The 21,503-nt window shown below is 41.2% G+C and overlaps 1 protein-coding gene across 6 annotated transcripts in view; it reads left to right on the forward strand.

Annotated features, from left to right (window-relative positions):
• The window catches only part of Lrch1 (leucine rich repeats and calponin homology domain containing 1), a 196,840-nt gene that overhangs the window by 119,627 nt on the left and 55,710 nt on the right, over positions 1-21,503 (forward strand). For all 6 annotated transcript variants that reach the window (XM_004633081.2, XM_023717263.1, XM_023717259.1 and 3 more), the window contains 6 exons: positions 1,802-1,928; positions 10,409-10,514; positions 13,008-13,144; positions 14,611-14,738; positions 16,069-16,132; positions 19,651-19,756. In XM_004633081.2, the coding sequence (XP_004633138.1) occupies positions 1,802-1,928; positions 10,409-10,514; positions 13,008-13,144; positions 14,611-14,738; positions 16,069-16,132; positions 19,651-19,756 (668 nt within the window). The remainder of the gene's footprint in view (positions 1-1,801; positions 1,929-10,408; positions 10,515-13,007; positions 13,145-14,610; positions 14,739-16,068; positions 16,133-19,650; positions 19,757-21,503) is intronic.

Below are 21,503 nucleotides of genomic sequence, written 5' to 3' on the forward strand. Positions count from 1 at the left end.
TGGTGCTATTGTAAAAGGTATTGTTTCTATAATTTCCCTCTCAGTGTGTTTGTTGTCTGTGTAGAGGAATGCTATTGACTTTTGGATATTGACTTTATAACCTGCTATGCTACTGAATTTCTGTATTAATTCTAGTAGCTTCTTGGTGGAGTTTGCTAATGATTATTTTTGAACCTTTTAGAAATATATTACTTTTGTTCTCTCCATATTTTTATTAGTGCATCACGACTATGCAGATTAATAAGTTGCACTTTGGCCGATTTGTAGAAAGACAAGCCCTTGTACTCCATGCTGACTTCACCCTCCATTTTCCTCCAGTTTCCCAAGTTTTGGGGAGTAGTTTAATGTGCGCACTGTATTTTGATCATATTCAGCCCCTGTTGCATACCTGTTTTTCCATCTCCTATTCCTTCCCCAGAAAGAAAGCAGTTCTGATGGGGAAGAGCCTGAAACAAGTGGCTAATGTAGAAATAAAGAGTATTTGTATATTTCAAATACAAATTTTAAACGTATCCAGTATCTCTCCTACTGAATTCAGAACCTTCTGGGTGGCGACTCTGTCCATGTGGGCCCAGGTGAAACCTCAGCTCAGGCTGTGTCACTAGTCTGTGGGGCTACCTATTCCTTGGCCCCCAAGCTCACTGTGCCAGAGGCCTCTTTTACTCCTTTTGCTTTTATTTAGCTCCCAGAAACAGACTTCAGCTGTAGCAGCTGTTGTTGTAACAGAAGGAAGCCAAGTGGAAAACCTCAGAAATGGGCTCAGTAACTTTGTAAGAGCAGAGTTTGCGTCTCCATCAGGCCAGCGTGGATGGCGTGCTGCCTCGGGGGTGCTCTTGCTTTGGTCTCAGCTGAGTTTCCTGCCCATGTCGGGAAGAAACAGTTCGCACCTACGTTAGTTGTCTTTAACAAAACTTCTGTCTGATACAGTCAGTTAAAAAGAGGACAGGTGGGTTTTGCTCAGTCTCCTAGGTGCAAGTCCTTTGTGCCTGACCCCATCACTTTGGGGCCTGCAGTGGGGCAGCACCTCATGGTGGGGAGTACCTGCTGGAGTGAGCTGCTCACTCCAGGGAGCCAAGAGGGGGTGGAGGAGACCAGAGTCCCATAAGCCCACCCCCAGGGTACACCGCAGGGGCCTAAGACCTCTACCAGGCCCCACCGCCTAAAGGCTTCCACATCTTCTTGTGGTGCCAGCACACCACAGCCTTTGGGGGACATCTAAGTCCAAGGTGCAGCAGCGCTGGCTTCCCATTGCTATTGGCGGGGTTGTCTGTGTGCCCCCTGGCTGGCCAAGGTCCGGCTTCTGCAGAGGACTTGATGGCACCCCTTGTGCTGGAGAAGTTGTTGCCTTGAGAACTACGCAGCTGTTTGGTTACCACTGACACACAGCATAGAGTGCTAATTCAGTATATGTGAGGAAAGTGTTTTGATCCAGGCAGTCACAGCAATTAAACATACCATTTCTTGGTGTTGGAAGCATTTCAATTCTTCTAGGTTTATCTTGAAATATATAATACATTGTTGTAAACATGATCTCCATACTGTGCTACAGTGTACTAGGATTTGTTCTTTGTATCTGCCTGTACATTGGTACCCACTATGTTTCAATACCCATGATTCTTTTTGTTAATGTTCTTTGTATTGTTGGATGTGTGTAATTTTGAGTTATTACAGAAAATATTTTTTATATTTGTAAAGTATTTTCTTACATCATTTCTTTTTCCTTTCTTTTCAAAAACATCTTTGCAGAAAGCATGAGATGGCCCGTCTGTTTACATGTGCTCTTGTTGTATTGTCTTCACAGTCGAAATCAGCTGTCTGCCCTGCCTGCCTGCCTGTGCGGTCTGCCTCTCAAAGTCTTAATTGCAAGTAACAACAAGCTCGGATCGCTACCCGAAGAGATAGGTCAGCTCAAACAGTTAATGGAGTTGGTACGTTACTGGTTTCTCTGATGTTCTTTGTGTTTCCTGACTGCTCATAACCTGTGAGGATATTCAAAACAAATTTTTGGGCAGGGGAGATAGCTCAGGGTCCAATCACCTGCCTGGCAAGTGCAGGGACTTGGGTTCGATCCCCATTACTGCATGCTGTGCCACCCCTGGAACCCTGGGAGTGCCCTGCCAGCCACCCATACCAGGTATAGTGGCACATGTGGTGACACATGCCTGTAATCCCAGCACTGGGGTAGCTAAGACAGAAGGATTACTAGGAGTCCAAGCTGCATAGCCAGACCCTGTGCCAAATAAAGAAATAAGTAAAAGATTTTTTAAAAATTTACTATAGTTGGGTAAGAAGGAGCCTATGTTAGTCCATTTCCAGTTACTGTAACAAAATACCCAAGGCTGGAAGCTGTATGAAGAGGAAAGGTTTATTTGGCTCACAATTTTACAAGCTGATAGTCCAAAATCGGGTGGCTTCATCTGTTCAGCCTCTGGTAATGGGCACCTTGGTTACATCAGAACACGTTGATGGCATTGTAGTGGGAGTGGATATGAGAGGGAGAGGCCATGTGGTATGGTGGAAGCCACAGGACAGGGAAGGACCAATATTTGTCTTTTTAAAATAATAACCCCCTTATCTTAGTTGCACTTCTCTCCTTGCTGGGACAAATACCAGACACCCAAATTGAAGAGAGGAAAGGTTTATTTAGCTCACAGTTACTGGAGGTTTCAGTCCATATTCAGGTGGGTCCAAGGCAGAGCAGCGCAGAGCAGAGCAGCACAGATCAGAAAGCAACCTTTCAGGTGGCAAAGAGCAAAAGTACAAGAGAGGTAGCAGCAGCTCAAGCAGCTGGCTTTTCTTCCCACCTTTCATTGTAATCCAAACTATCTGCCCCAGGGCAGGTACAGCATCCACACCCGCAGTAATCAGTCACAAACTGCAGAAGCTGCCCCATGACTGCATGAGGCTTCGGGGTGGGGACACCTATACTCAAGCCATAACAGCATTCCTGAGAACTTCTGGGTTCCCAGGAGAACTGTTAGTCCCTTCTGAGGGCAGTGCCTCCGAGTGCTAACTACCTCCTATTAGGCTGTGCTTCTTAAAGGTTCCTCTGCCTCTCAGCTAAACTGGGGACTAAGTGTCCAATACATGAGAGCTTGAGCGACAAACTGCTTCCAAACCACAGCAGAGCCCAGAGTGTTTGAGGGCAGGGTGAGACATACACGTTAAATAGACATGAAACCAGCAGCTGTGGCTTTGCTGCGACCCAGTTCCTGAAATTTACAAGTTTCCTGTAGTTTATAGTTCCTGAAGTTTGTGGGAGTTACTGTTCCTGGTTTATAGGTTATCGCATTAGAATTAGATGACTTTTTCAGATTGCATAAAATTTATGAAAAATGATGGCTAAACTAGAAATATAAGCTGCAGTAAGTTAGGAGGTCACATTTTTATGAAATTATATAATTGAGTCAGAGAACTACAAGAACACAGCACTGTGATTCTGTTAAGAGTTTTGGCCTTCCCAGAAGAGCACTATCTCTAGTCCCAAAGCATATGAGCTGCTGGGTTTTTTTTAAGAACAAAAGCTTTTCTTAGCCTCTTGTCCTGAGCCCAGCTCCCACTAGAGTTCTGCCCTGTGGCCTAGTTACCTAGTTACCGCAGTGTTACGCTGGGTCCTTGAATTTTTTCCTCCGCTAATTTTTTTCTCCACCACTATAGAGCCCTCAACTTCTAGAATGTTAGAGCCATAGAGAATTTTAAAAAGGCTTGTAATCTAACCTGTTTACCTCTTGCCCAAAAGAAGAAACCCAGGTCCAGAAGACAGTGTGTGATGTGTGTGTGGATGGTCACCCTGGTATTGCTAAGTGGTGACCTACACTGAGACACCCTTTCCAATATGGAATGGTGAAATACAGTGTATGTGAGGAGGTGCTTTCAGATGTAGTGGTGACCAACTTTAAAATGTAAAAAGAAACAAGTGAAATTAATTCTAATACTATTTTATTTAACTCCAAATAGCTAAAATGCTATCATACAGATGTGTATGATTTTAAAAATTCCTGTGATATTTTCAATTCTTTTTTTTTTTACATCACCTGTGGAAATGCAGCAGTGTTTCACACAGACAGTGTCTCTCGGAGTGGACCTGCCACATCTCACCTGGCTGCCACCCTGCTGGATGCTGTGGCTCTGTGGGCCTACACCTGAGCAAGTTTTACTATAGTAAAAAAGCATTTACCTATAAATTACATGAAAATTTAGTAGGTTGACATTATTTAACCATGAGGAAGTGATGTGAATGACCTTGGTGAAGATCACCAACTAAAAAAAGATTTTTTTCCATCCATTCTCATTTGTCTTTGATAGCATTTTGCTTAAAATAATAGTATTACTAAGGTAACTATGTCAGATTATTTTTAGTTATCATTTGGAAAAAAATTCCCTGGAGATCTTAGTATAAATCAGGGATCACCATGGGAGGATTTTGTTTTATAGTCATATATTACCAATTTGTTGAAATCTTGGGAGCTCTCCAAGTGCTGAGAATACTTGAGCCACCAAGTATTTCAACACTGCAAAAATCACTCCGCTTATTAGGTTCTAAGCATTGTTTGCTGTTTTGGAAAAATTACTTTTTAAACTTTCACATCAGACCCAAAGCATCTTAAATGGAAATGTAAGCTCTCTTTTTCCCAATATGGGTGAACATTCCAGAGTTAACTTCCACTTCAAACACAGCACCAGAATATCTTCGCTGTCTATGCAAAAGCAGTTGTCCTTTCCTATTTTTAAAGAAAGTGGAACAAGAAGACATTATCTTACTTTTATAGACAGACGTGGTGGCACACACCTGTACTCCCAACACGGGGAGGCTGAGGCAGGAGGATCAATGCAAGTTGGAGGCCAGCCTGAGTTACACAGTGAGTTGAAGGCCAACCAAGTTAAACTATATAGTGAGACTCTGTCTTTAAAAGAATTTTTAAAGGGGCCAGGGAGATGGCTCAGTAGAATAAGCACTTGCCTGGCAAGCACAGGGCCAGAGTTCAATACCTGGTTCTGCAAATAAATAAATAAATTAATAAATTAATTAATTAAAAGAATTTTTAAAACTATTATCTTGCCTGTGTAATTGTGTCACAGTTAATCTAAGAATCTTAAAACCAAAAGGCATCCCTGGTTCAGTCTTTGGCTGGTATAGCCATTTGAGATTGTGCAGGGAGTACTAAAAAAGTGGGTGTCCCCCTCCTGTGAAGAAGCCACTGAGAAACCCCACTGAGATGTCTTCTTCATGAATGGACAGCAGTGGCCAGGTTGTATTTCCAAGCAGCGGGACAGGAGAACTTAAGGAATCCAGCCCTGGAGCTGGCCCCTTAGCATCATTTCCAGTAGGAATAATGTAGCACTTTCTAGCTTCCTTAGCTGCTGTGATTGACATGTGCAGCTGTCACCCCACAGCTGTGACAGAAGTGGGTGCTGCCTTGTCAGCCAGTCTTTCTATGTGTGCTTTCTGTGAGGGACAAGGCAGAGTGACATGTATTATTCCATATAATCTTGAAAATAACTCAGCAAGTCAGGTATCATGTTTACATGATAGGGGAGTGTGAGTTTGAGATTTATTTCCATAAGGCATGGGGCTACGTGGTGGATCTGGGGTCAGAACCAAGCTGGTCTGATGAAAGTCTGCAGCCCAGGGCATCAGGGTCTCCTCAGCAAGGCTGTGCAGTGTCTTGTGGAGAGGACCCGTGCTTTCTTTCCCTGGGTCTCTTCGGCTCACCTTGCTGTGGTTTGTTCATATACAGTAGCTGGCAAATGCCAGGAACTTGGAAAGAAGATAGGAAAATGACCCCCAAAAGAGTTTAGAATGAGCAGGCCTGTTGTTGGAACAGTTTCTTACTGTGCAGCCCAGTGAGGTGGCTCAGTAACTGGAGTCTTCTGTCTTGGTGATTATCTTCCTTCTGCCCGTTAGAACGTTGGGAACATGACCTTTCCCTGTGAGGTGGTGCCTGTGAGTGTGGTGTCTTTGGTAAATGGTGCCGGAGCCACGCCATGTGGTTTACTTAACAGACAGCTGTGAAGACAAACACTGAGAGCACTGTAAATGACAGCCTTGTAAAGGGCATTTTTTGTAGGAGATCAAAGAGTCTTCTCATTGGCTCTGTATGCATGACGACTGCTGGGGTTCACAGCCGGCGTGGCCCTTGGTTGGTTTTGCTCAGTTCCATCCTCCCCCGTTTCTTCTTTGTGTTTATGTGTAGCATTCCGGTCTCCGAGGTAGGTTGTAGGAATGATATGTCTGCCATAACCATTTGTCCATTTGTAGTCTCTAGAGGTGGCTGGACCTCCACGGTCCCTGGGAGACAGTTGGGTTTCCAGGGCCTGCTCAGGCCCTCTCTGTGGCTTCCATTTCTGCCTTTCACATGAAGAGAAGGGAAGTGGCGTGTATGTTTATGGCATGTAGATGGGTGTGAAGGAGCTTTTCACTGGAGAGACATGGGTGTTGAGAGATAGATCATAGAAAAGGGTGCTTGAAAAACTTTTAAGTTTAAATAAATGATTTGATTTTTTTAAAGTTCTGGCCACAGATATTGAGGATTTTTGCTGGTAAGAATTCATAATTGGCATTGCTATAATAAATGTTTCCAAAATCTTTTCATTATTTCTCATCTAATAAATGGATTTTCCTGATGTTGGAAAATCAGACTCCTGCAGCTGTCTGGAAGAAAATTAGAAATGTTTAGTGTTCATTCCTTCTTTCCATAGAGGCACAGAGAGAGTAAGACCTTCAGAAAAAGTTGCCCAATGAGTCTCAGGAAGCCCAGGTCCACAAAAGGGCACGGTTACATGACTCAAAGCAAGTGATAACAGCTTGCATTTCCTGTGAGAGCATGCACATTTCCTTCAATTAAATAAAAAGCTAGATGGGTTACAGAAATTATAACTAAGCTAGTAGCATCACCACCCCAAACCTGAATGTTGAAGCAGGGCTGCTAGTGAGAGACTGCGTGCTGTTCCACACATGTCCCGGGCTCATGGTCCCCACTGGGACTCCTCTCCAGCCAAGACGGTCTTGGCACAGGTTTGTGTGTGTGTGATGGATCTCATACCCTTAAAACACACTGCAGTCCTTTGCAATATTGTTTTCTATGGCCGGCAAGATAGCTCAGCAGACTAAAGCGCCTGCTCAGGCAGCGTGTAGCAGCCAGGGTTCACTCCCTGGCATGCTGTGCTAGCCCCACCTGCAGGGCGAGCTGAGGTGTTGATTGAGACTGGGCGTGGTGGCGTGCTCCCCTGTAATCATAGTGCTTGGGAGGCTGTAAATAGGAGAATCACTATAAGTCGAATCTATGTAGTGAGACCCTGTACACCCTATATACCACGTCCTAAATTCATTTTTAAAAAATACATTGTTTACTGAAAGTGAGTATTACCTACCTAAAAATCTCTGGGGGCATTATTCTGGTGTTTTAAATCCTTCACATTTTTGCTCTCTGAAGGTAAAACAGCTAGCAAAGGCAACTAGCACTTAGTAATTTCCCACATGCATTCAGTACTTCAGGAAGCTTTCGGGATGAACAGAGAATCTTAATTTCCAAAGTTTTTGTTTTGTTTACTTAAAAACAGGATAATTAAACCAATGGAAAATAGGCAAAATTTAAACCACATTATTTTCTGTTTTGTTTTTTATGCAAATGATAAAATTGAACTAGTTGCTCATTTAAAAATTAATATTATAACACTAAATATATGGTCATTCTATTTCACCGAAGCTTGAAATAATTATTCTGTTAGCTTAGGGCTAATACAAAGTTCAGACAGAATTAATTCAACTGTACTAATAAGTAACCAAGTCTGGAATTTTTAATCTAAAAATTCTTAATAATCATAAAAGGATGAATTATTAATGCTGTTTAAAAAATTTGTCTTCTTAAGTACTGTCTTAAAGTGAATAAAGAAATTCTATGCCTTATCTTAGGCTAAATTTGGACAGAACTGTTCTAGAAGATGGGGCCAGTCTAGAAATATTGCTGGTATGATTTCAAAGCTGACGTACCTCATCCCCAGGCACCTAGACAATTATCCTTCTTTCTTCCTCCTTCTTCAGCTAATTAAGGCAGTTACCTATGGGATTGCACTTTTGTGATGAAATTCAGAGCCTCTTTAAAATTTTGCAAGGGTCAGTAATTTTTGAGGGAGTCGAGCTTTGCACTGTTTTCTACAGTATTGATTCTGTAGAATGCTGCTACAGCTGCCTGGGTGTTTCCTCCTGTTTTTTTTTTTATGCAGACAGGAAGTAATTGACAACAGTGTAAAGTATTATTAAACAATCTGACTTTTTCTATACCCTTCAGAACGTACTGAACTTTGTGTTTTTGTTTGCAGATGTCTTTTCTTATACATGGAAAGTACTGTTTTTATCATATATGAAGTTTTTTTTTTAAGTATGTTGAGTATTTTCTCTACTGATAAGTGACTATAGCTGGCAGGAATTGATTTTCTTTGATGTGATCATTATATTAAAAATATATGTTGGAAGCTAGGCATGGTGACCCATGCCTGTAGCTCCAGAACTGAGGAGGCAGAAGCGGGAGGCTCACCAGGAGTTCAGGCCAGCCAAAGGTACATAATGAGATCAAGGTGTCTTAAACATAGAAGTAAAAACAACAGCAGCAGCAAAAAATGACCACTACCAAACGAAAATATGTTGGAAAAATTTACCTCAGGGAACAGGAAGACTTCGACTTTACACGTTGATTCTCACAGAGCAGGGTGTATGTGGTTTTTGCTGAAAAATGGCCTGAGTTCATTGTAGCAGATTTTGTGCTGTGCACATGCTGCCTAAATGTCTTTTTGCTTCTCTCTCCCTACTCTTTATTTTTATAAGAGAAAGTTTATTCTTAATAATTATGTCCTTGGAACTTCTACGAAGTTTCACATTTAAAATCTGTTTTCCACACTATGCAAAAGAGTCTTGTGTTGTCCCCCACTGAACTCTGAAAACCCTGTTTGAGAGTTCAGTGACATAAATTGTTTCTCTGCTGTGAAAGAAATTCCCACTGACTCTTTCTCACACGCCGTCACCAGCACCAGCACCAGCACCTAAGTGACAGTGCCTGGGCGTGAGTGCGCTGATCTGAATCGTGTTTCTAGCCTGGCCTGTGACCCTTGTGTGAGCGCCTTTTTGAAATAGGATCACTCTCAGAGGCTGAAAGGGGAAAGTGCAAGAGAAATGCAGAAGCTCACTATCTCCAGGCCCCAAATGGAAAGGCGTACAGCTCCTAAGGGCCAAATCAGAGTGGAAGAGGTAGCTAAACCTCAGGAAAGGCCCAAAGAGGAAGCTGAAGCTCAAATTACACCTTAGGAGATGAGTAGCTGAGGCGAGAGGACGTGGTCAAGGACCGAGGGAGCAGGCCCAGAAGAGCCCGCCCGAGTTTCAGGTCTACACAACAGACGGTGCCCCCTGAGAACTGCACGTGGCGAGCAGCAGGCAGGAGTGCAGGAGGCAAGGGAAATCGTCCAGAGAAATGGCGCTGGAGGAACAAGGGTCGGACCTCCTCAGGGGTGCTGGTCTTGCTGCAGATGGGCAAACTGGTGAATAACACAATACAACCTTCACTGCTCTGTAAAAGGCAGATCAGTGGGAAAATGGATAATGTATGGAAACCAAGCAGAAGAAGTTTTATAGTGTCCAGGTGAGGGACACTGTCTAGACTACAGGAAAAACGATGGGCAGGGAGAGAAGACAGAGGAGCCAAGAGGAAGAGATAGGGTAGGGCATAACAAGGATACGATGAGAAAGGTGGTGGCTGCCTCGTCAAAGACTAATGGGTAGTACTAGCCTTCTAAAACCAAAGACTACCAAAGCCTGCTTCCCACAGTCTTACTTATAAGTTATAAGTAAATTATAATTATATGAGAAAATGATCTGCTAGCTATACTGCTTCCAGCCTCATGGTAAAACCTCCACTTTAAATAAAACAGTGTGTGCACACGGTGCCTCGGTGCTCCTGACTGCGGGAGTTAGGTAAGAGGAGGCATGATAGTCTTCCTTCCTGTAGAGGCCCTGTGAGATGCGGCCTTCAGTGGGTGGTAATTCCTGCCTGGTGTTAACTGGCATTTGCAGGCCTTGGGCCGCTGAGCCTGGGTTTCCTGATTTGAAACAGTAGGGTACTAATAATGGTTTTGTGGTGAGAATTAAGTAAAATTGATGCACATGAAACCTGAAAATGACAGGCAGCCACTGAATGGTGTGAACATCCTTTTTAAACTCCTTTTTCTCTCCCTACAGGTGTTTAAAACTGAACTTACTTTTTTCGGCTACACTAAGCCAGCCTTGTAGGGACCTGGAGCCAGTGTGAAAGTGTACCCACATAGTTACCCCAGGATTTAAATTTCTTAAGGAGATTCCATATGAAATGTAGGATTATGTGGAAAAATGCATTTCTGATTCCTCCACTTGATTCTGATGCAGGATGTCAGCTGCAACGAGATCACCGTGCTGCCCCAGCAGATAGGCCAGCTGAAGTCTCTCCGAGAACTGAATGTCAGAAGAAACTACCTGAAAGTTTTACCACCAGGTAAAAAAAGGAGAGGAAAATGGGGAAAATAGAAGACTTTTATTATTGTTTTGGCTTACTTTTGTGAAGAGACAGACCTTCTGTGTGTGTAGTCTGTTAACAATGGATTGAATTTCATGTGAGATGACAGAAATGTGTTGTTCAAGATACAGTGTGGATCGGGGCCACAGCAGCAGCCCCTCGCCCCTCCCCCTGTATAGTTCTCTGGCAGGGGGAGGGCTGACTTACTCGTTGCTAGGGCTGCTATAAAAGGAACCATAGACTGGCTGGCTTAAGTTAGAGAACTTCATCTTTTCGTGGTTCTGGAGGCCCGAAGCCTGCAATGTAGGTGTTGTCTGGGTTGGCTCTTCCTGGGGCCTCTTCCTGGCTTGTAGAGAGCTGCTTGCTCCCCTCTGCCTTTGTGTCATCTCCTCTTTGTGTATCTGTGTCCTAACCTCTTCTTACAGTGAGGCCAATGGATTGCCATCCAGCCTGAGACTTCATTTTTAACTTAATTACTCCCTTGAGGTCCTGGCTCCAAATATAGTCTCAATCTACTAAGGGTAGGGTCTGTGCGTGTGAATGTGGGAGTGGGGGCTACAGCAAGTGCACAGCGGGAGCGGTATGAATGGTTTTTAGACAGTTGTGTGATGTTTTGCAGCATGTGTGTAATAGTGGAACACACTTAGTCCTGCAAGTCCGGGCCATCGGCATTTCTAGCCTGAGAGTCCTGGTTGAGAACCCTGTCCCTAGAATCTGCCTTCAGGTGAGGCCTGCCTCCGTTGAGAGATCTTAGACTGGTGTCCCTGTTACTTTGGTGAATTTCACCAGTGATGACTCCAGGATCTCAGCATTGAGACTCAGTTATCCCAGCCAGAGCATGGAATTGCTCAGACAGCCCTGCTCTGACAGCCCCGGGCTCTGCTGTGTGTTTTCTGGACAGGGCGTAGAGTTCAAGTAAGAATATAGATATTTTTAGAAATTTTGTATCACAAAGAGCTTGAAAGCAGCCCTGTTTTATAGTGGTGGATCTGAACTTTATATTTGGGTTCAAAGTGGGTCAGAAATGAGGTGATGGGCAGCAAAACAAAATGCATACACTGGTTTTTAATGAGCCGGTTGTGTTGATTTTTACTGGTTTTGTTTAGACACTTGAGGATAGCCAATTGCAAACATATGCTTTAAAATGGACTTTAAAGCAAAAGCAGGTATTTGAAAGCAGTCAGTCATAGGGAAATCTGATGTTGATGCAATTATCTGAGAGTTGCTTTTTTATTATCCTATTTCTGTATCTTGATCTTTGACTTAAAATACTTCATTGTTCAAGAAAGAAAACGGAGGTCATGAAATCATAGGACAGAGTTTTATAAGACGTGATATACTTAGGGTGATGTGTCTGCCTGACAGCTTGCCCCTTTCTGTCCTGTAATTTTAAAGAAGTAGAACCAGAAGTTATCTCAGTAAGGTTTGTCACTTGTTATGAATTCATATAAAACATTTATCTAACATTATATAAAACATTTGTCAGGGTCCAGTCCCATTTCTGGACTGCATAAAACCACTTTTCAGTGTAGCTATAGAGGCAGTGGGGGAAGAGGCCAGTGTGAACTACCACTCCTAGTTACACTTCCTTTTCTGTATCTAGTTCTGACCCTTCTTTGGAGCTCTTGGAGTATTTTCATGTGCTATGTTTAGCCCCCGATGGTCCCATAACAAGAGTGCTAAGGCTGTGTTCTGGAGTGAACCTCTGCAGTCTCCACACAGAGCCCTCAGTGGGCTGCTCAGCGTCACCGTAGCTTGTGGCGTGGCTCAGCCTCTCCTTGCTCTGTGGAATATATTTGACTCCGTTTCTAGCAGCTGCCAATGTTGGTTTGAATGCTTGAAATTACTGAGTGTTTATTGTGCCACTGGGTGGGGATTTTAAGCTAAATATAACATTTTATCTTGTCCACAGATCTACAGAAAAACTTTAAAAGGAGCAAAATAAAGCCTCATCAAATCAGAATTATAGGGCCTATTGGAAAATTCTAAATTTGATTTCCAAAGTATTTTAATGGATTTGAAAAAGTCAGAAACATAGTTACTTGAACTAGTCCTGAGAGTAGCCGAGCCATGTATGTTGAATAGATAATATTCTGAAATCAGCATATTGTCATGTGCTAGCAAGTGCTGCCTAAAAACAGCTTAAATTTAAAAGATTTGTGTCAAATGTCATAGCTTACGTGGTATTTTTCACCTGAAAAAAAAAAGGCTTTGTTAACAATACACTGTAAATATCAGGTGTTTCACGCTCTGATCAGAGCTAAGCACAATTTAAAACTCATTGAACTCCCAATGAAAGATTTCTCCTATTTAGTGAAATTCATCCACATATTTGCATACTCTGTATTATTAATGCTCAACTTGCTTTTGATTCCGCTAAGTGATACGTTTCCAATTAAGCAGAGAACTAATGTTTGAATGCTAGCCATTTAAGAGTGCTGCTGAGCTTTCTTTCTTTTTCTTTTCCTTTAGAATTAGTAGATCTTCCCTTGGTAAAGTTTGACTTTTCCTGCAACAAAGTGCTTGCGATCCCAATCTGTTTTAGAGAGATGAAGAAGCTGCAGGTGCTACTACTTGAGAATAACCCGCTGCAGTCTCCTCCAGCCCAGGTAGGGGCTCCTGCGAACCACCGCCCAGGGGGCCAGCGCTCTCTTGGGGTCACTGGGGAAGCGGCCACTGAGCTGGTTTTTCAGTTCTCTGCTGAGTAAATTCTGTGCCAGACGAGATCAGAAGCAGTCGTGAGCTCTGAAAAGATGAAACCTTGGGTGAATTCGACTACACTGAGTGGCCTTCTGCTACTTCAGATCTGTCTACTCTCATTCACCTCAGTATTATGATCACTCCAACACCCCAATTGTGTATTTGATTACTTATTATTTGTATTTGCATTTGAAAGCTTTTCATGGAGTTTACAGCTTACAAAAGAAATAGTCTATAAGCATGGATAGTGCATTTAAAAGTGTGCTTTGTCTTCCTACAGTTGTCATCTGTGTGTCTTGGCCTGTTAGGCTGGCTGTTCATCTGTGTGTATGATGATTAACTTTAGTACATGTGCTGCCGAAGCAAGCACAGGTGATTAACTTTATCATAATTGTAAATAAATGAATCTGATGCTGGCAAAAAAAAAAACAGGTGGAGAAGGGGAAAAAGACTCAAGATCCATTATGTCCATGTGCCAATTCCCAACAATGCATGTCATCATTAATGTGCTGCAAAATGTACTGATAAAAGTTAAAAAGAAAATTAAACTTTAAAAACTGAGAAATAATCAAGGGATAATATATTGTTTGTTTGAATATTAGCTGGAAGGTAGAGTTGAATATCTTACAATGTGATTGTGTTTTAATTATGTAGAGCCAGGGCTCAGGTTCAGATATGAGATGGCCTTAAATAGCAGGTAATCATTGGACATATATATGTTTTCAGGAAATCAACCAGGTAAATATTTTAGTTTATTTTCTATTTAAATTATTAAACAGCTTCTTAAGCACGCAATTATTTTTTAAACTCTTAATTGTTTTTTTATAAGCTTGAAAATAATTGTGATTTTTGCCATCTTTTATAATTGGAATGTCACCAATCCAGTTACCTGACTCTTACACTATTTATTTGTTAACCTTTTTTTATGTATTTAGTACAGGGTCTCACTGTGTAGATTTGATTTATAGTGATTTTTCCTATTTTCAGCCTCCCAAGCACTGGGATTACAGGCACCTGCTACGACACCCAGTCTCAATCACTGTCTCAGCGTGCCCCGGGGGCAGGGCCAGCATGGCACACCAGGGATCCAAACCCTCTTACACCATTTATACTTAAGTATTTTTCTGTTAGAATTGTGTAGTTTAATTTTTTAAAATCGTAATTTCTTCAGCTTGGTTTTCTGAACACGTTCAATGAGGTAGAATTTAGAGGAAGCAGTTTCCCAAATTCATATGTTTTGAAGAGGTCAAATTATGTGTACACTGTTAGGAAGGTGCTACTGAAATGAAATGTTGGAAATTGAATTGTATATTCAGGTGTCAGACACATGTTTTTGTCATTGGAAAGTAAATATGTGTTATAAATTTCTCTGTAGATTTGCACAAAGGGCAAAGTTCACATATTTAAGTATCTGAGCATACAAGCATGCCAGATCAAGGCCGCCGACTCCCTGTACCTCCACACCATGGAGAGGCCACATTTACACCAGCAAGTGGAAGACAGGTGAGTGGAGACCTTCCTTCCCTTAGCCTCTGCTCAGTCTGCTTAGGCCACAGGTGTGTGGGTAGCTGATTTCAAAAATCTACTCATGGCAATAAGCATTTGCAGTCCCACTCAGCACTCTGGGAGGCTGAGGGAGGGAGATGGGCAAGTTCAGGGCCACCCTGAGCCACTTAATGACTTAGTAAGAGCCAGTCTCAAAATAAAATAAGGCAGGGTGGGGAGTAGCTCCCTGCAAAGGCCCTGTGTTCAGTTACAGAGGTACACACACACACACACACACACACACACACAGAGGAAGTGGAATTGGAACATTATCTTCCTTTTTAAATTATATCACAGTTACCTAAGAATCTTGAAGAAGGCATCCCTAGTTCGGGCATTAGTTTCACTCAACCAATTAAAATTTATGGCTCAACACTTAGAAACTATCAGAATAAGCAAAATTGATACTGTTGACCATTCACTATCTCTCAAATCCCTTTTGCCATCTTCTTAATAATCTATTCTACTTGAATGTGTATCGATACTTATAAATAAGGTTTATAATAAAAAGGAGTTCTCTTTGTTTATCATATTATCATATCATATTAAACTCATATGCCTTTTAAGCAATTATTAGTCTTCAGAGCATTGTTAGGACAAACTGCAGGCTTTATTTTTCAGTTGTCTTTTTAAAATGCAGTGTGCATAGCTTTTGACCACTTCCTGTTTTGAGTGGACATGTTAGAATCCTTTCACACATTCTTGGGCCATTTATGGCATAATCAGGCTTTGAGCTTCCAGAGAACAAAATTTCCACACTGAACACATTTATAGAAATGTAAATCTTTTTTGAGGAATCTTCACTCCAAAAATCTTTTCCTTTACTTTTTGCTAAACAGGATGACTTAAAATTTCAAATTCTCATAACTACACTTTTAAATAATGCTTCAAATATGTTTCTGTCATTTTATATTTGTGTGATACTATTAAATTTAATCACTGAACAAAAGTACGCAAAACTAGTGAAAGTAACCTAAGAGATAAAAGCAGTTAGGTAGCTCTGCTGCTTTTTGTGTGCTAAAATACAATTGGCAACTGTTTCTAAGAAACAACTTGAAGTCTAAGGAAATAAACTCCAAGAATTTATCTCGTGTACTTAGACAGTACAAGTATATAATTTTCATTAAGTATGTATCTTAATATTATTAAATATTGGACTAATTTATTGCCTTACAATAAAATGTGTATAGCAAAGTTATTATTAGACTATACAGTGAGGTGTCTTGTTGTAAATACTGTGATTTTAACTTTTCCGAATTGAATTCTATATGGATGGCGTCTACCCCAGCAAGAAGGATTCTGACTCGGGAGTTGGAAGTGATAATGGAGATAAGCGATTATCTGCCACGGAGGTAAGGCAGGGGATCGGATCTTTTTCTTTAATGCTTCTGGATATGCGTATCTGCCTGTAGTCACTAAACTCCTTTGTGGTAGAGGGCGTTCATGTGTGTGTGAGACCTTGTGGTTGTTTCTGTGGAAGCAATTTGAAATCCTCTAAGGTTGTGTAAATATTAGCTACTATTAGCATATTCTTCATCTTTAATTTTTGTTAAATGCCTCAATGGTCCCTATCTTCTTCCTCTTCCATTCCCATTCATTATCTAGGATGCTTTTTAATAGTTAATAAATATTATGAATTGGCTAAAGTGGTATACAGTGAGTCATGAAGCACTTTTATAAATTTGCTTGTTATTTTATTTTATTTTATTGTGAAGAGTAAGGGCAAATCATATAATCAAAGACAGAAACAGGGTAACGTACAACAATACATATGTTACAGATTTTCAAAACAAGAATAGCAAATTAATAATAGTTGTTATATTACCCATTTTTATCTTCAAATCTGTTGCTCTACTTAACAGATATAGTTAGGCAAGATTGGACAAATAATTGAATATTAACACTTGCTTTCAATAAACCTTAATTTTTTCTTGTCTTTTTAATTTTTTTTGAATATCTTTTTCTTAAGTAATAGTAATTTAACAAAAAGTTGTGAGATGAATACATAAATGACTCATTGTGTTTTGGCAGTTTATGAACAAGATAAATTTATGAGCACCTATGTTTTTTATAGCAACATTTATTTTTCTAAAATTCTTAGATTATGTTCTGTTCTGAAATTCTGATTATTTGTAAGCTAAGAGATATACACTGGAACTTCCTGTAGTCTGAAGAACAAGATACTCTTTGTTAACACATTTATTATCTTATACATCTATTAGATCCCCAAAATTTGCATTAATATACCACTAAGTGGTGCTTCTCTCTTTCTCTCTCTCTTTTTTGTGTGTCTGGCTCAGCCCACCCTGGGGGCGGGGCTGGGGCGTGGGTTGCCCGGGATCCAACCAAGTTCCCTGCACATTTGCCTAAGCTTGCCTAAGACTGCTGAGCTATCTCACCGGCCACCAAGTGGTGCTTCTTGACCCCAAACAAAAAAGGTGTTATAAGGGACCCTTTTTGAGGGAAGTTACTGAATTTTTGTAGTTCTTCAGCTTGGAAACATGATACTCCTTGAAGTTGTAGTTAATAAGTCAGTCAGTCTTTCTAGAGGTCACGTTGTTTCTAATGTGATTCCGGGATGATGGCTTTGCTCATTTCTTCTCAAGTCTTTAATAGGTGACCAAGATGCTAAAATTTCTTCCCACAACAGACAAAGCAATATATGAAAAGGAGTTATGATTCCTTAACATTTAGCGCAGAACATTTTGAAAGGAAGAAGAAATCAATAAACAGAAAAAGGCCTGTGTCAGTAAAAGAAATTAACCCACATGAAGCCACATTGTTTGCTGCTGTGTCCTCACAGGACTTGGAATATTAAGCACATAGTTCCCTGAGTTGAATTTTAATTCATCCCCTTCAGCTTTATTAAAACGCATAAGTCCCTTTAAATGGACCATTGTTGAGAAATTGCTCACCCTAGGCGTATTTTCTATTAAAATAAAACAGACTCTGCATTATCCTTTATCTCTCTAAGGCTAATTAAGTTCATTAATAAAACATTACACAAAGAACTTCATTATCTCTCTCTTTGCACTTAGTGTAAGTTGGATACTAGCATCACTCTAAAAGGAGCCTGAGGAGTTCTTCTCTCCTTTTTAATTAAATGCATAGCTTTGGAATTTGCTAAATTTTTAAGATGGGAGGTGGGTAGAAGGAAAAGGAACTATAGAAAATATTATATTCAGCAGAATAATATGCATAAATCTCCTCTTTGGCCTTTTCTCACATTATAACCTCATTACCTAAGAATGCCCCAAGAAGTTATTTTTAGAACGGCTAAGTGTTGTGAATGGTCCAGGACGCTGTTCTGGTTTTTACCCTGGCAAGTGCGTCAGCATCCTGCTCCCGCTTGCTGCTCATTTTGGGCCCTGGCTGGTTGGCCCCCATTCCCTTCCTTTTGTGGTTGCCTTTACCAGCTTTGTGTCTGGCCGGGGTAAACTGAAACAGACTCCGAAAGCCACAGTCCCGAAAACTGAAGAGCAAGACGGGGTCACCCGGATGTGTTCTGTGGAGGCTCCTGCTCCCTGCGGCTTGGGAAGTCTTCCACTAAAGCGCAGCACTGAAATGCAGACGTAGGCTTTGTATTTCATGTGTGACAGAAGCGTAGGTTTTTCAGAATAAATTTTGTGAGTATGGAAAGGGAGACCATCAGAGGAAACTAATTCTGGTTACTCCATCAAAGCTTTGTTTTAAAAAGCTCACAGAAGCTGGGCATGGTGGCACATGCCTGTAATCTTAGCACTCAGGAGGCTGAGGCAGGAGGATTGCTGTGAGTATAAGGCTAGCCTAGGCTACTTAGGTGGGTTTAAGGCCCACCTAGGCTACATATAGTGAGACCCTAGCTCATAAACAAAACAAAACTCTCACAGAATACATGCTTCTTTTGATTACTACATTTATTCAGCACTTTTATCTATTTAGCACAACTTTCTCAGTCAAAGCCAAATGTATCCTGTCACATGTAAGATGCACTCTAAATAATGAAATACTGTCATTAGAGATTGACTGCCTGTGTTCTATGGCTAGATGCATGAAACCCTCATACAGTTTTGGAAAGTTAGCTTCGTCATTAGGTATCAGAGCACTACTACTGTTAAAATGATGAGTAAACTTAGAACTAGTGTAGTGGTGTATTTACAATTATTACTTTGTCATGTTGAACACTACATAGTCCTTTCTAATGTCCTTACTCTTACTGTTCATTTAGAAAAGCAGGCACATGACAAGATTTCTGATCATAACATGCATGCAGAGAAGCACACATAGTGTTAGCCTTCATGCAGTTTCATAGAATAAACACACACACACAGCTCACAGTTCCAGAAACAGCTTTAGCCACCGTGTTCTCTCTTGCATAGTGGTCCTTCCTCGCACTGCACAGTGTCCTTCTTTTCCTATATTTACTTGGGCCAAATTCACTCTGCAGAGCTTTCTTTTCCTACCTGTAATAAAACATTGCCATGGTAGAAAGAAAGAGAGTCAGGGGGAGGGAGCGAGCGTGTGCGAATGAGAAAGCGAGAGAGCGCTTTAACAGCAACCTTGGCTGAACCGAGCATTGAACTCAGGCCCTTGTGCGTGGCTGGGAAGTGCTTAGTCCACTGAGCCATCTCTCCGGCCTTAACAGCAACTTTGAAAGCCTCACTCACACACCAGCCTTGAGAATAAGCACTTCAGACTTAAAACACCATAGGTCACTATTGCTGTTTGGAAATTCCATAAGTGGAAGTATCCTTTATGTCCCTTGGTGGATGCTTTTATTCAGCGTGATGTTTGTAAGGCTCATGAGACATTGTGTTATTATATAGTATTCTCTCTATCTCTGCTGCTAAAACCTTTTCCCTGAGTGAAGCGTTGCTCTCTGCCTATTTAGCCTTCTGATGAAGATGCCGTCAGCCTCAACGTGCCAATGTCAAATATCATGGAAGAAGAGCAGGTCGTCAGGGAGGACGTGTGCCATCGCCTTGCCCCTGCTGCAGGTCTGACAGGCACTGCCTGCTTTTCAGTCACTTGCTATGTCTAAAATAACAAGTGTACACCCCCTGATGCCCCTGTAGCCTTACTGATATTCCAGCTGCTGCCACACATAAAATCCCTAGATCTCGATAGCGTAACACCGTCCCGGTATGTCCTCCCGGGCGGTAGTGGTTGCTGGCAATTCTCATCCACTTGTGGCTCGAAGTCCCACGCTCCTGTCGTCTGCGGCTGCACTGTTGTTAACACAGGACATCCAGTGTCCCCATGTCCATTTATTTTAAGCAAGAAAGGGGCAGAGCATGGAGGTTTACTCATAGCGGGGCTTCTGTGGGTGGGCCCGGAAGTAGCACCCGTCCCCGTGAGACAGACTTCGTTCCATGACCCTAATAAGTTACGTATTCGGGAATGTATGTGACTTTGGATGGGCAGTTGCTCTTAACTTCCTCTACTGTAAATGCAATGAGGTGATTAGGTCAGCTCTAGTCTCCTTTTTATATTTTATTATAAAGAATGAAAACAAGCCAAAACAAATAGAAAAAATGACAGAAACAGGGTAACATAACTGCATATGTTACAGATTTTCAAAACAGGGATAGCTAATTAAGAATGCTTGCTATGTTATCTTTTTTTCATTTTAATGAGAAAAAAGATAAAATAACAATGAAATAGTTTCAAAACAGGTTAATACGACAGTTAGTAATTAATACATTGTATATCCTAGTAGTTATTCAGAGGACAAGATGGAGACATGATATCTTGTCTAAAAAATATTTGTACAAACCTTTCCTCTCAATGAACTAAGAGAAAGTAGCTGTATATCTATGCTAACCATCTTTTATACACATATATATATTTTTAACATACACACAGACAAAAAAAATATAGTCCTTTATTTATATCCCCCTTTTTGTTTTGTTTTGTCAGAGATGGGTGTTCCATTGTTGTTAGAGAAGCTGTATTTGGAGGTCTTTAAAGGACATTTTCATACTTGGTGCTAGACCAAGATTGTAGGTACTTGAATTCAGCAAAATAATGCAATATAATCCAATAGTCCGTAATGGTACTGGGTTATTTTGTATGTATTATATATAGCTCTTCAGTAATTGCCAAGTGATCATTCAATATAGTGATAAGCATATCTTCAAAATCCCAGTCCCTTCAAGTCTCTTCAAAATATATATTTCAGAGCCAGGGAGATAGCGCAGGGACATAAGCACCTGCCTGGCAAGCACAAAGTCCTGAGTTTGATTCCCTGTAGTGCCAAAAAAATAAATAAATAAATAAAAAAGGCTTGTTGTCCTTTGTAATATAAATTCACCTGCCTCCATGTTAATTCAGATAAACTTTGTTAACATAATGCTGTGTGGGTGGCTGTGCTATAGGCCATTTTTTCAAGTAAGAGAATTCTGTAGTATGGTATATATGAGTGAACTTTTTTCCCTGCTCTAGACTTGGGTATACTTCTGGCTCACAGTCCTCAGAGGATGGCCTGTTGTCCTTGGTAATCTTCAAATAGGTCAGAGCAGTTCCCCCATGGCATTCCTGTCACCTCCCAGCATCCCTTGGAACTCGTGCTAGTTGTGTATTCACCATCTGGGCACATGTTGGCCTCTGTGTTTGGCATTTTCCACTGTCACTAGGATTGGGGTTCTTGTCTAGTCTTATCTCACAGTCTTCTTTGGGGGCATTTGCTACATAAGGACAGAACTCATACTTAAATGATTTGTTTCTAAGTCCTAAAATGAATAG

The sequence above is a fragment of the Octodon degus genome, unplaced genomic scaffold (assembly GCF_000260255.1).
Source record: "Octodon degus isolate 3935 unplaced genomic scaffold, OctDeg1.0 scaffold00051, whole genome shotgun sequence".
Classification (NCBI taxonomy): domain Eukaryota; kingdom Metazoa; phylum Chordata; class Mammalia; order Rodentia; family Octodontidae; genus Octodon; species Octodon degus.